The 14962-nt window shown below is 41.3% G+C and overlaps 1 protein-coding gene across 3 annotated transcripts in view; it reads left to right on the plus strand.

The window, feature by feature from the left end:
- The first annotated feature begins 451 nt into the window (after positions 1–451).
- The window catches only part of Vgll3 (vestigial like family member 3), a 44210-nt gene continuing 29699 nt past the window's right edge, over positions 452–14962 (plus strand). Inside the window, exons 1-2 of one of the 3 annotated variants that reach the window (XM_032899409.1) lie at positions 452–951; positions 11875–12160. In XM_032899409.1, coding sequence (XP_032755300.1) covers positions 826–951; positions 11875–12160 — 412 coding nt within the window. In that variant the 5' untranslated portion in view covers positions 452–825. The remainder of the gene's footprint in view (positions 952–11874; positions 12161–14962) is intronic. The other 2 variants (XM_032899410.1, XM_032899411.1) reach the window with 2 other exon arrangements.

Below are 14962 nucleotides of genomic sequence, written 5' to 3' on the forward strand. Positions count from 1 at the left end.
GATTCTAGCATCATCAGAGTTTATGCTTCCTGAAAAAAAACTGCCGGAACTTGGGCAACTGTGGCCAGGCCGCCAGGTGAACGAGACTGGGTGGGGACCAGCAAACTTTTGAGGGCGCGGAGTCTCTCGCATACCAATCTCCTCCCACCAGCATCTCTCGGCCGGAGGCGGAGAAGGCTGCAAACTTTGCTCCAATCCGCAGCCGCCCTCCCCAGGGTCCCCCTGCTGGGCGACCCGCCCGTGTGGACCTGAGTTGGTAGAACTTTTCTGATAAACTGCTCCTGAGAGCTGGGGAGGCGAGCTCCCCGCCTCCTCACATTCCGGCTATCCTGCCCCCGCCTCCCGGTCCTCGCCCAGCCGCCCGCGCTAGTGATAGGACAAGTCCCGGGCGTGCATTGTGTGTATGCAAAGCATCGCTTGGCTCCCGGGGTGACTCTAGCGGGGATCGTGCTGCAGCGGCAGCTAGCGCTGGGGAGTACGCTCCTGTCTCTAATGCCACCGCTGGAGCCTGAGCACAGCGCTGTCATGCTCCTGCCGCGGGGCGGGCTACAGCGTCGTCCCGTCGCTATATAAGCGCGAGCAGAGGGGGCACTCGGAGGGGCTGAAAATGAAGGTGCCCGCGCATGGGCCGCCGCTGATTGCCAACCCCTCCCGAGCTCGCTCCCGGCGCACAGCCCGAGGCCGCCGAGGATCCGCCTTAGCCGCAGTAGCAGCTGGTTCAGCGACGCGGACGGCAGCTGCGGCGGCGGCGGTGGCGGTGGCTCCCCTCGCGCCAGCGCGTAGAGCAGCGGCGGCGACTCCGGGGCCGCCGCTGGCCCCGCTGCCATGAGTTGTGCGGAGGTGATGTATCACCCCCAGCCGTATGGAGCGCCCCAGTATCTGCCCAACCCTGTGGCAGCTGCAACCTGCCCTACAGCCTGCTATCATCCGGCGCCCCAACCTGGCCAGCAGGTGAGTCACCGGCCGGGCAGCCTTCCGGGGGCGGGGACGAGGGGCACCGGGTATCGGTGTCAGGCTCACACCGTGCTCCGGCGGGTCCAGAGGCGTGGAGGATGCTCTAGGACTTGCTGGGAACTATAGGAAGAAAAATACGCTCCCGGAAGGGTAGAACTGAGTATGGCAGGGCTGGGATCTCTGGAATGGCTTTACCTGGCCGGGGGCTTAATTGAGCTGTGTCACCTGGACTCAGAAGCTGTTGCTCCCAGCTTCGCTGGTCCTTAGGACTCAGTTCCCTGAAGCTCACAAAAGGCATCTATCTTAGGACTGTGTGAGTAAACTTTTAACTTAAATACTTTGTTTTCTTGGGCAACTAGAGTATTCTAGCGTTTTCTGGAGTAAGTGGCGGAAGTGTGCAACTAAGGTAGCAGAGGTTACCTGAACGGGAGCTCCTGGAGTGACTGACTGTTGTGGGACTTTCAGGGTGGGACACTGGTCGGATATAAGACACATTCGGTGTTTCTAGAATTTATCCATTGCCTTTCTCCCTGCGGCTGTGATTTAGATAGGGATTCTCAAAGCCTCTTCATTCACTTTCTATTCCTAACAAAGCACAGAGCCTGTCGGTTTTCATCAGTGGACTTGTGTTTCTTAGCCCAAAGGTAGCCAGGAGTATCTGCATGCCTGGGCCCCACCCAGCCAAGAGATCGAAAATGTTGGTAAAAAGGACTTGGCAACTAGGAGATGATGAGAGAGTAGACGCTGGAAAAACTTGCCACTAGGAATTCTTGAGATTACTCTGTGACCACATAGCAAGTGCACCAAAATTTAGCTAGAACTCTGTTAAAAACAATCAAGCATGTGCCTGTGGCAAGGGCCTATACTGGCTCAGGGATTAGAGCAGGCTAATTTCATTGAAACTTAAAAATAAGGCTAGATATAGCTAGAAAATAATGATTTACAGAATTGTTTGACTTTTTTTCATTTCTTAGGAACTGTATGTTTTACAGTTTGACCCTTGGAGCAATCTGACCTTTCAATTTCTATTTTTCCTTTGCCCCTGTCCCTTTTCTCGAAGAATAGGGCTACTCTTTGGGAAAGAAACCATTACTCTGTTTAAGATTTAGTGGGTGTCAGATTCAACTAACTCTGAAGGGGTACAAGTGCAGGATTCACCATTAAACAGTCCCATCTTAATGAAGACCAGTGAGATACAAGACAGAAGAGCCCACTTCCTTGATAATATCTATTATTTCCTTTAAAATGAGGAAGCATTACCACCTTAAAACAAAATTACCTTTGATGGGAGAGATGGGGAAGCATTTTTTGTGTTTTGTGGTCAAGTATGGCAAAAGAACATTTTGACTGATCACATTTTCATGATCGCATACAAAGCAGTAGTGTCCAGGTTCAGCCCAGGCAGAGAGACCTTGGGCATTGCTCCATCTCTCTTGCTGTGAAGGCCTAGAATTATCAGTTGGAACGTGGATGAGCAAGAGACTTAGCTGTTTCTACACACCCAGAGGTAATTTTCTCTCCTGAAAGAGTAGTGAATAGTCGACGTGAATGTGGTTGTCTCTTATGGAATTATAAAATTGATTCCATTGAAAGTATGAGTCTGTAGTAGAGGTCAGCATTGTAATTCTCCTTCAGCAAGAAAAATCAAAGGCTGGATTAGACAAATTAAAAATCATTAATCACTAAAGCTAGTTTTCAATGGGAACTGTCTCTGTGTGCTTTATCTTATTTCGCAATAGACCTAAGTCTGAACCCCAAGTTCCACTCTTTTGCTATAACTATCAGCAAGCTGACAAAGGAAATAAAAATACAATACAAGAAGAGCCTAAACTGTCTGTGTTGTCAGGTTACACAAACGCTCGCCTTCTGCTGTACTCTGAGCTTCTATAGACATTCTTTACATCAGTATTTGCCTGATCTACTGTAAGGACTTAGTTGAGAGGCATACATGGAAACTTGTACACTTCTCTCATTAAATTGGTTTATTTGATATTTAAAATTTTCTCTAGTACAGACGCAGTTTGACTGTTACTGGACTAAAGGGACTTGACAGCGTCATTACTGTTCTTTTACTGTCAGAGCTTATTTTGATGACCTATATTTCCTATTGGAAAGAAGAGTAAGTCAGGAAATTCTTATCAGCCTGACAACATTTTTAGACTATGCAGTGCGTGGGTGAAGCGGGCCTAATATTGACTTGGCCCTAACACAGTCATCTGAGAATACATATTTCTGTTGTTTTTTGCATTCCGTAAGGTTTTATCCTTATTATTCATGAAGGTTGTTTTCTCTGTGCATGGGAGGTGCTTGGGAGACAAAAGTGATGGCTCCGTCTCTTACTGCACTCAACAATAATAACCACAACAATGAAAACAACTCCACCGACTGAGGAGGAGAAAAGAAAAAATTGAAACAAAAAAAAAAAAGACAGTCAGCCGGAAAATATTATGGTCATTCACAAAGTAATGGTGGCAGGACCTGCCATTTTGCGCTGGGATGTCTGCATTCGATTTGTAACAATGTATCCCTTAGATGTTTCTTTCTCCTCAAAAGTGGGGATCTTAAGTTCTTCTATGTTTGTTTTTACTTTTTCTGGAAGGCAAGGGGGTGGAATGCAGGTTCTGGTGGGTGCTAGGCGCTGAGTACCAGTAACCTACACACACTCCTAGCTCTGAAGTTCTTACATGTTAATTTATCAAATAGCTATTGATCTTAAGCATGGGGTGCATTTTCTTCTCTGAAATTTGTTTTTTGTTTTTTGTTTTTTTTGTTTTTTGTTTTTGAGAAATGAAAAGAAATTTCCAGCCATATGTTCTATCTGCTTTTCTGCTAAATCTGGAAGTTTGAAGCATAGGGGTTTTTCTGTTTTTGGTTTTTGTTTTATTGAGCATATTGTATGCATAGGCAGGTAGTAGATGAGTGGTTAAAATCCCCAGTACGTTCCATATAAATGCCACGCTAGAGCGTACTACTCCAGTTAAACCAATCAAACCGATCTGCCAGTCAGTGTCTGGAGAGTACATTTAGAATCCTTGGAGTTAATTCCTAGACATTGTGTGCTGGGCTTAAATCTTCCGGGGAACTTTTCAGAGGCAGACCTTAGTGAGAGATTCTGAGCAGCTTAGTCCTCAGTCTCACCGTCTCTCCATAGCCTCTGGACAGCCCTCCTCCCTATCTCCCTGGGAGAAGCCTTGACTCAGTCTCAGTACATGCTCTGAGGCTGATGACACTGCAGAACGTGAACAGAAAGGAATGTGCTTGTATTCTACTAGTGACAGTAGGAAACAGCACAAAGTTTCGAAATACGACGTGTCAGGAAAAATTGAGGGCAACAATATGAAATCATAAGATTCCCTTCATACCCAGTGGACTTCTCATCTGAAAAGCAGACGGTCTGTTGTCTAAATCCTCTCCCATATTAAGAATGTTAAAACCAGGAGGTCACTTAAAGTCAAGCTTTCAGACTTACATGGGTTTAGAAGAGACGACAAAGGGAGAACAGTAGCTGAATTTCCACGACTCTATAGATTTTAATGGCCACTGCTAGCTTCCTGTAAGTTAGAACATGTTTACTCTGTCTTCTTTAAGGGAGAAAAAAAATAAAGTTTTCCTTTGATAGGCAAAATTCCAGCGATGCTTGTGAAGAGTTTTCAAACTCACTGTGTGTTCTCTGTTACCTAGGTTAAGGTTTAAAATGACTCTGAGATGCTGTTTCTGACATGGGAAAATCCTAGGGGACGGGGAACATATTATAAATGGGAAAATCCAGATCCAAGGAGTTGAAATTCCTGGCTAAAATTTCCATCCTGATGGGTAACAAAATAAGGACCAGAAGATCTCCTTTCCTGGGGTAGCATCTTTGTACCACGGCATGCTGTTTTCCCAGAACTTTTTCGTCTCATTACACAACAGGTTATTTATTTACTTATTTTTTTGTCTTTGCACCCCAATCGACTTTTTGATAAGGAAGATTAATATGCAGTAGATTCTTTGGCCTTGGAGCTTGGTAGTCTTTCCAAGTCATGGATAGTGTACTTTTTTCCCCTTAAGTTTTAAAATTCCAAAGTCTCTTTGCAAGCGGTTGTATTATGCTAAGGACTTTTGCTCTCCATGCATTCTTAAAGAAGTTGTCCATCTACTTAGTAAATGAACATTTGTTTATTTAAAATAAAATGCAACCAGTGGCCTTAACAGTCACATTTATCTGTCTTAGATTTTTTTAGCATTCAAACATAAGATTATTTTTATTCAGAGGTAAGATCTCATCTTTAACCTAAGTAGTTTCGTCGCACAGTCAAATTATATAAGGCAGAGGATTTAATTGTCCTGTAACTGTAAGGAAAGACTTACACAAATTAACTTGATGGCAAAGACTTGAAAGCTTATGTTGTCCACACTCTCATGTGTCTAGTGACTTCTCAGCAAAAAGAAGTCCAGGACAGAAATAGTTAAGCTTTAAAGTAAGCAAACTATTGACAGAGCAGTGGTGTACCATGGAGATCACAATGATGCCAGAGAGGGTGGAATTGAAATCTTCAGAGTTTCACAGAGAATGTATTCACCAAGAAATCAGGCTAGCAGGAGGTAGTACCACCAGAAACTTAAGAAAATGGATTTGAGTGATGTGCAAAAATCGTCCATTTTCCCTAGTATTTGTAGACCCTCCCTACAGCTTGAGAAGAAGCAGGGAGGATGCACATTAAGGGAAGTGGTTTTGGAGCAGTAGCCCTGCTGTTTTGCTTTACCAAGTCTTCCCACTACCGAAGGTGAGACACTGAACAAGCCCCATCGGACCATCTGCATAAAGAGAATTTCCGAGAGACAAAGGCACTTGTGCACATGATGCTAGGGCAGGTCTCAAAGTAAAACTGTCAGGTGGAGGACTGTCATTTAAAACATGTTCCTGGAATTGGATCTCCTCCCCACAGGTCCTGTGTTCAGTGAATTTCTTCATTTTAAAATCTCAGAATGTATACAACCAGCAATAGATTTAAGGGGGAAAAAAGTATGGTCTCCAGAAGGAGGCTCCAAATATTTTCATTTGAAAATCTAGCACTCTGTAGTAGATGAGATTCAGCTCTGACAGACTGTGAAGGCAGTCATTCGGGCAAAGTTCTGCCTCTCTGAGCTTTTCAAAATGCACCTCTTTAAGCAGCTGGTTTTATGCTTTGACGACTCTTTTAGGCCGACCCAGAAAGTGCCTTGAAGCACTAGACCTACACAGCTGGTGTTTGAACAACTCATAAATGCCATATTTGTAGATAGTTCAGTGGAGTCCAGATTCATGCCAGTAATTTATAAGTGTAGTCTGAACTGGGGACACTTAACTAATATTTTTTTTTTTTAACTCGGTCTCCAAAGATGAACAGAAGAGAAGGTGACCTGAACTCAACAGGTGTCTTTTCTTTTTCCATCATTCCTTGAGGGCTGGGGACGTCTGCAAAGATGTATTCATCTTTTCTTGTTTAATGTGGAACTAGATAAAAGCAGCACCATAGCTAATTCCTAGGAGCTGAGCTAGATGACCCACAGCTGGAAGTAAGTCAGGCTTCTGTGCTCTGTAGACTTGGTTTTTTGGCTAATATCCTGTAAAACCAGAAGAGATTGCCAATACGGGAAAGCAAATCAAACATGAACGTCTGAAGATAGAGCATGCTGCTGATACAGAGATTACACTTCGCAATTATTCGTATATTTGCTGATAATGAGACCTACAGGATAATCAAGTCTACAATCCCTAGCTTCAGAAGTGGAAGCCAAGGGTGCAGTTACTCTCTGTGAGATTCATAGAGTTAGTTTTGGTCAAGTCATCCTTGTCATTTTGGTTCCAAGCATTGTTTTTCCACATGATCCTTCGTAGAAAGTTGAAAACCATTCTGAGTTAGCCTTGCTTGTCTTACTTTCAAATTTTGGAATACTAGACACTCAGAAAAACACTATATTTTTATGACAGGCATTAATCCCCAGGGATAGTGTGTATTGCTTCCATAGCAAGGCATTTCCAAGTGAACAGATTCAGCTCTGGCCCTGGCTGAACCTTTCATGCTGTATATCTAAATATTGGCCAAGTCACTGACACAAGGTGTGAATGAATGAATGAATGAATGAATGAATGAATGAATGATCCGTAATTGTAATAGAGGTTGTATCTTAAGTGTAGCTAAGAACTTTTATACAAGGGAAACTTGTTTCATTCAAAGTAGTTTGCTCTGAGAAATAACACATTCCCTTATGATGTGATCATAGTTTAAAACATTTTAGGAATGCAAATTTTGAAATTGCTTCTCAGCCTGTGGCACTTTTTTTGAACATTGTAAAAAAACTAGAAAATTTTCATTCTTGGCAGCAGGAGTGGGGGTGGGGATAGGTTAGATTTTTTTTATAATGTGTAGATTTATTTGAAAGCTATGTGTTCCAAGTCTATCAGGCTGAGTATTGATATCTTTTAGATTGCTCTTGTCTGCTATTAAGAAAATAATTGAAAAAGAAAATAAGAAAATATAACAATACAACATGCTGAAGTATGGCCGACTCTTCCTTAGAAATTGAGTCTGTTCACATTTCCAAACTAGAGTTTGGGAAACAAGTGTTGTATATATCTAACCAGCAACAGTCCACTTCGACATAGAAGTTAATTATCATCTGGGAACATATACATTTTAAGGTCATTGTACTCCTTAGTAGCTATATCTAAGATTTCCTTTGTGGTCCTCAGGATCAAATCCAGAGCCTCATGCATGCTAGGCCAGGGCTTTAGTTACATGTGCAGCTCACCCAGATTTCTATTTCTAAGTTCCGAAGGCTGTAAATGACTATAGACTATTCTTTTCAGCATGAGATGTCATGTTGTTGGCCTCTATTTGTTTCTTCAGTCACAATAATCGTCTTCTAGCAACTCAAGCATGCTGGCATGTTTTCTCAGTACGTGTTTTGTAGACAGAAACAGGTTCTAACCCATAACTGTTAGTAGTCAACTGATCGGCTAAGGAAAGAAGTTTTTGTGTATGCAAATTGAGTGAAACCATTCCAGGAAGTATTTGCGTATAAGAGAAAATTAAGTGAAACAAAAGCTATTGTTCTCTTGAGATGGTACTTACCTTCCAGCCTCATGATCTAAATTCCATCCTTATCCTTCCACTGGCTCCTTCTGGAGGTCAGTGGACCTCTATGTATAAACTATGTCACACATTCCTGAAAATACACACACACACACACACACACACACACACACACACACACAAGCACAGACACACAAACACACGTAGAAACACACACAAACACATGCATACATACTTAGACATACACAAATGAATAAATATTTCAAAATGTAATCAAATGAAAGATGTTCTGTGCCATATTTACTTTAAGCCAATTGAACTACATATTTCTTGATAGGCACAGGGATTTCTGAGATATTTTAAAATATCTGTTCTATAAGTAAATTCTAAAAGCATGATGAAAGATCAAGGGGTTTGTTTTATGGACTTAATGCTTTTGAAATAGACTAGTCATTCTAACCTTCTCTTTCTCACTCTCTCTCTTTCTTTTTGTTTAACACAAAACAGTCACTTCATTTAAAGGATGTAGTCAGTAGAACTTCTACATTTTTCAGATCCTTTTTCTAAATATTCAGTGATTTCAGTGATTCATTAAAATAGTCTTGTTTCCTTAGGATGAAACTTTCCACACATGCACAATAAGCACTTGGTATTTTGCGGCTTAAGCCTTGGGAAGTTATTGGTATTTGGCTCCTGATCTGGAAGTCTTTCTCCTGTCAGACAAAATCCTTTCCCCTTTACATTCCTGTTGACATTTGTTTCTGCTGAGCCTGATGGCAAACTCTGAGGTGATCACTAGGGTTTGCATTGCCTAAGCCAACTTTCCTTCACTCTTCTACCTTTCGTGTTTGTTTGCTGGCCTTAACTCTAACTATTAACCCCTGCTTGTTTCACCAAACTGGTAACTTATTTCATGGAGAAAATGGCTTCTATTGGGCAGTGTGTATTACCCAAAACAACTTGTAATGTGTGTTTGTGTGTTAGTGTGTGTGTTGGTATGTGTGTGTGTGTGTGTGTGTGTTATACAACTGTGGATATATTGTGGGTTCACATGATTGTTAATGTACATATGTATAAGAGGATGCTTTGTTGTGTGCATGGGTGTGTGTGGAGGCTAAGAGGTTGAGTTTGACTTTCTCGCTCCATTGTTTCCCACTGTAAATAGTGAATAGGTGCATTGCTGGAGCCCAGAGCTCATGTATTTGGTATTTGGCTGGGAGCGTCTGTTACTGCTTCCCTAGTGCTTGGACCGGAGGCTGGTTCCTAGGCCTATCCAGCATTTACATGGGTACTGGGAACCCAATTCATCCATTATCCCTGGCGAGTGCTTTCCTCGCTGAGCCATCTCTACAGTCCCAACGCCCGCACAGTACTTAAGAGCTCTCAGTGACCTTTTTGTTTGTTTTGTTCTTCATTAAAAAAAAAAAAAACAATTCTTCACAATCTTGTAAGAAGAATACAGATACTAATCTAGTATTTGATTATATTATAGAAAGTCATTGCATTTTGAAAAATGTATGTACTAGGTGACATTTTTATCTTGTTTCTGCACATCTGTGTTCTGACACTTTGAGATTTAATCTCAACTTTTAGATTTATTTATATTTTTCCCAACAAAACCATGCAACCCTAGGGTAGTCAAAGGCCAAGGGCATATAGAATGTACCCAAAGTGATATGAGGAATATGTTCAAAGAAAAGGCAGAAAGCACAGTGTTGGTGCTGAAGTCTGAGACGTTAGATTGTGTGATGTCAGCATATAAACCACATGAAGCAGCTTAAGGGATATGTTTCTGTTTCCTTCCAGCCTCCTTCCTGCTGTCCTTTAGTTAAAACACTTAAGCATATTCCAACGTAGCAGCCTTGGTAATTATAAGGCCATTTGAATTCTTTAAGATCCTTACTTCAACCAGTGATATTTCAAGGCGAAATATATGTCAGAAATGTAAATATTCAAACAGTTTCATGATAGTTTATGAAAATTAGAGCAAAATACAGGGACGGTACCAGGAGAATCATAAGCCTTTTTATGTGCTGTGGTTAGTAGATCATAGGCTCATTCTTGACTAAACTACAGTTATCCACAATGTCAACATGGGATATTTTCTCATGTAGAGATATGACAAGTAAAGATATGTTGTCTACATATGAAATATAAGAGTGCAGAGCATTAGTGGATGCATCAATACAGGAAAGAATTTTACAGATTAGACAAATGATAGTTATTTTTATATGAGATGCCTTACTCTTTACCTGTGGATAAGTATGAGATTTTAAATAGTAGTAGAAATAAAGTCCCCCTGAATTAGGCAGAATTTACAAAGGTGTGCAAAACCATAAAATGAAAATCTGTAGTTTAAATACAACTACCAGCAAATATATTTTTTAAATACCATCTCCCATATATTCATCGGTCACGTATCATGTGCTCATAAATGATGGATTAATTAAAGATACACTTATGATTTGTGGATATCGGTTTCTAAACTAGTCGTTACATAAGAATCATTAAATGCGAGTTATACAGTGGGAACACATGTAAAACTACAGAGGATTTTGCGATTATCTGGTGTTGCTCTTCAGACTTATTTTAACAGCATGCGTAAAAATGATATGATGCAATATTGAATTAAAACATTTAATTTTGGTGTTATGTTATTCATAGGGAATGTTTCTGTGGTCACAGTGAATGAATTCTTATGTATACCTCATAGTGAAGTTGTTGGGAATCTTTAAGCGGTGAAAATGTTTGAAAAAATTAAAAAACTGATGTAACAAAAATAGCAATTAGCTGCCAAATTTCCCTTTCGTAAAATAATGTTGATCATGGTTATTTGGAAATTGCTACCTTGTCTCCCAACATGGTTGTACAATATATGTTTACATGTGTTTTCTTTCTTTGCATTCTGCCTTCACCAGTCATACACTTTGTGACTATTGGCAGCTTACTTAACTTCACTATACCTTAGTTTCTTTGTCTTCTAGAAACATACAGCAATAATAACCAAGCTATAGATATAAAAATCAACTCAGGCCATACATGTGAGGTTTCAGGACAGCATCTTGGATAACATATTATTAATGATCACTGTAGGTATGACCATATGTTGAAATACTTTAGGATGTCCAACTCTGCTCAGTTTTATCCAAAGAGTTAATCCTTGCTAGTATTTTGCTGTATTTTCAGTAAGCCACAATAAACTCTTTCTCCGCCTCTATGATAATAGTGAGTGGAACATAAGAAAAACATGGTCCGTGAAAAATGGATCTTCCCACAGACTTACTCTGTCATTTCAGTTTGATGTTTGAGAAGTGAGTTCAGCACATCTGCCAAATCCTTTTATAAGATGGCGCATTCCTGTTTTTATTTTAGTTTATTTCATTTGCGAAAAACGTTTTTTTCCTCTCCACCCTTCTCTGGACAGTTAGCTCTCGCGTCTCCTCCACTGTCCTAAAGTAGAATGTTACTGTACGTTAAGTCTTACAAAGGACAGAAACATTGAGCGTTAAAAAACCCAAAGGGTATCTGTCGCATTTTTAAAAAGTTATTTATTCAGTATAGCTGGGTTTACAAAACAAACAAGCAAGCAAACAAACAAAAACTCTGGTACTTTGAAATTATACAATTTGATAATAGCTCGCTCTCTCTCTTTGCCAAATTTGGCATAACAGACTTTTTTTCTTAGTGTGGGAGGGAGGCAACTGGTTTGGGTGAGGAAAAGATGGGATGAAACAGATGAAGGAGAATCAGTTTGCAAACATATGTTAATATTTAGATTCTGTTTTTTAAAGTGAAAAAGTTAACTAGTTAATGCTTTGCCACAAACTGTCTTTGACACTATGTTTTGTTTACTCTATCCCAGAAGAAGTTAGCGGTATACAGCAAGATGCAGGACTCTCTGGAAGTCACGCTTCCCAGCAAACAAGAGGAGGAGGAGGAGGAGGAGGATGAGGAGGAGGAGGAGGAGAAAGACCAGCCTGCCGAGATGGAGTACCTTAACTCTCGCTGTGTCCTTTTCACTTATTTCCAGGGAGACATTGGGTCAGTAGTGGATGAACACTTCTCAAGAGCTTTGGGCCAAGCCAACACCTTGCATCCCGAATCTGCCATTTCAAAAAGCAAGATGGGGCTAACCCCCCTATGGCGAGGTAAGAATTTGAGAAAGCAGATGCCCTTTGGAGTACGCCATTTCGCAACTGCCTCTACCAGGCTCCAGCTGGAAACTTGCCCCTGGAGAACGGATATCCACTTGCTTTTTAATTTTTAAGGACAGCAAGGAATTTCTTTCAGACAAACAGCTGGATCGGTTTTGTCACATGTGGAATGCAGGGTTGGAAAGGATGCAGTCACACCCCTTAAATTCCTCATGGAAAAAGCAGTGATACAAGTGGCCCCAGTTTATAGTGGCCAGACTGAGCTCGAAGCTTCATTCCTAAAGACCTTGTGGATCTCGAAATAGTAGGTGTGCCCGAATAAGCTTCTAAAGCACATATTCTTAAAGCTTACTCTCGCTCATTGCACTAGCTATGTTAAACGTGGTGGTATAGCTGAGATCTGATTCTGACCCAGGAACACAGATTTTGAAAGCTGCCTGTGTTCTCTCCGTGGCTTTCTCCTTACTGAATTTCTGTGAACCATTTAACCATTTTCAGGGTATGCACCTCTCACGGATAGTATCTTCGTGACTTAATGCCAGTGTTTGTACTTCAGTAAACAAAAAGCTCTGGATCCAATGGATTCTTTAGTTCCTTCTTTGCAGTGAGCATAGGGACTTGTGCACATTTGTGTTCTAGCTCTAACAAGTCTGTAGCACGCTAGACATGGCAATCAACAAAGCTGGAGAGGAAAAACAGTGCAGCCTATTAAAGACAACTTCAGAGAAATGTATCATATGCAAATACTTCATTCCCAGCTCACCTAGCTCCAAGAAGTGTCCAGTAAGATTGTTTTCAAAGGCCTCAAGAAAGAACCTTTTAGAAAGGAATGTTCTAGTCTCTCATCCTAGCCCCATGGGGTGAGAAACTGCTGTGGGTTAATTTGTGTTTACTTAGTGCTGACCAGGTAAACAGAACCAGGTTCAATTTCAGGAATCAGTGACATGTCTTTGCTCGTGAGGCATTCATAGAGTCAGAATACCTGCAGGAAGGTGGCAGGAATCACCAGTCACACCTGTCTTGGGTGATACCTGGGACAAGGAAAAGCTGTCCACCTGCAGAAGGGTCTTGTGGTCTGTGACTAATGGCTCAGGTCATTATCACACGCATGGCTGGGTTGTTGCACAAGAGGACCTCAGCTGACACTGCTGGTCCTTATCTACAGATAGACTCTTCTTCTTCCTGCCCATGTTTCATTTTGTCATTCTCTCTGTTCTGACTTTCATCCTACTGTCCCTTCCTTCTTTTTCTCTTTTCCTCTTCCTTTCTTTCCGTCCTTCATTCCTTTTGCTTCTTAGCAAATGTATTCAGTACTAAGGAGGCATTGTAAGAGGGAGAGGTAAGAGAATGTAAGCTCATGTAGAGCTTTTGAGAAGTCATCCACATGACTCCTTAACTGATGAGTCTGTCCTGTGAACTTTGTACAGGAACAGAGAGCCCTTGAGAGTTCAAGGCTTACAGAAGGAGCCAATATCTTATTTGATAACTCATGAGAAAGAATGTGAATAATTTGAAGAAAACAAGAAAATTTCCATGAATCAGATGTTTTTAGGTAATCAGTTTTATGTACCAAATAATTAGTCACATCCATATAAATTAGTTCCAGGAGAGGAATAAGTTCATTGGTTCCTTCCTCAGCATACTGACATGTAACCCTGTGATGACCTAGGCTGGACAGGAGAAAGTACAGTCACAAATTACCTAGAGCAGGCAGACATCTATAGCGCCAAGGTCACAAGACTTTTAGTGTATGTATAATGACTGTAAAACAGTTCAACCATTCTGTGTAGAACTTAGAACAATCAGATTAGCTCTCTGATTTTTATACAGAAAGGGAGAATGGAAGCCATGTTTTAGTAGCTACTGTGAGCATCGTCTCGGTATCATCTTAAATCTGTCCTTCATGTCTAGTCTACTTGCTGACTCATTGGTTGACTTTGCCACCAACCTGACTTTGTAATAAGTGACATGTAAGATCTTTCTTTTCTGACATTGGTAACGAAAGCCTTCACAAAGGTAGTTATGTCTGAACATAGACCTGAAGGAGCATTCAACATGGGACTATTTCTGGAAAACGATTTACACAGAAGGAATAGCTGGTGAAAACTCCCCAAAGACAAGTGGAACTTAGAATGTTCAATGGGAAAGAAGTATGCTCATATATGTGGAGTAGTATATCCACCCATATGTCTCAGGTCTTTGTCTCTTGCTCTGCAAAATCTATAAATACTGTATCTATTTATCTTATGTCAATTCCCTCGGTACTCAAGGTAGCACATTTCTATGGGAGTACCCAGAGATAAATATGAATCAGTGACTAAGAGATGGAAATATGTGGATGAAGTTCATTCCACATATCAAATATTTTTAAAAATGTCTTCAGTGGGCTCTTCATAGCCAGACCCCAAGCCTCAAATTCTCAGAGTCTGAAACAGGAAACCCATCCTGCCCTTGCTTTCCACTCTCATCATCTTGAGGCTCCTGTGTCATACACTGATCTATGAAAGTAGTTGTTTTCCTGATTGGCATAAATGATCTCCAGAAAACAAAAAGTCTTCAAAGGCACATTTTAACAAATTAATCAGTTGTATGAAGTCTTTGGGTATAGTTTCCTTCCTTCCTTCCTTCCTTCCTTCCTTCCTTCCTTCCTTCCCTCCCTCCCTCCTTCCCTCCTTCCCTCCTTCCCTCCTTCCTTCCTCCCGTCCTCCCTCCCTCCATCCCTCCCTCCCTCCCTCCCTCTCTCTCTTCCTCTGCTTCTCCCTCACTCTCTCCCTCTGCTGCTCCCTTTCTTTCTTC

Source organism: Rattus rattus, chromosome 4 (genome assembly GCF_011064425.1).
Source record: "Rattus rattus isolate New Zealand chromosome 4, Rrattus_CSIRO_v1, whole genome shotgun sequence".
In the NCBI taxonomy this organism is placed as follows: Eukaryota; Metazoa; Chordata; class Mammalia; order Rodentia; family Muridae; genus Rattus; species Rattus rattus.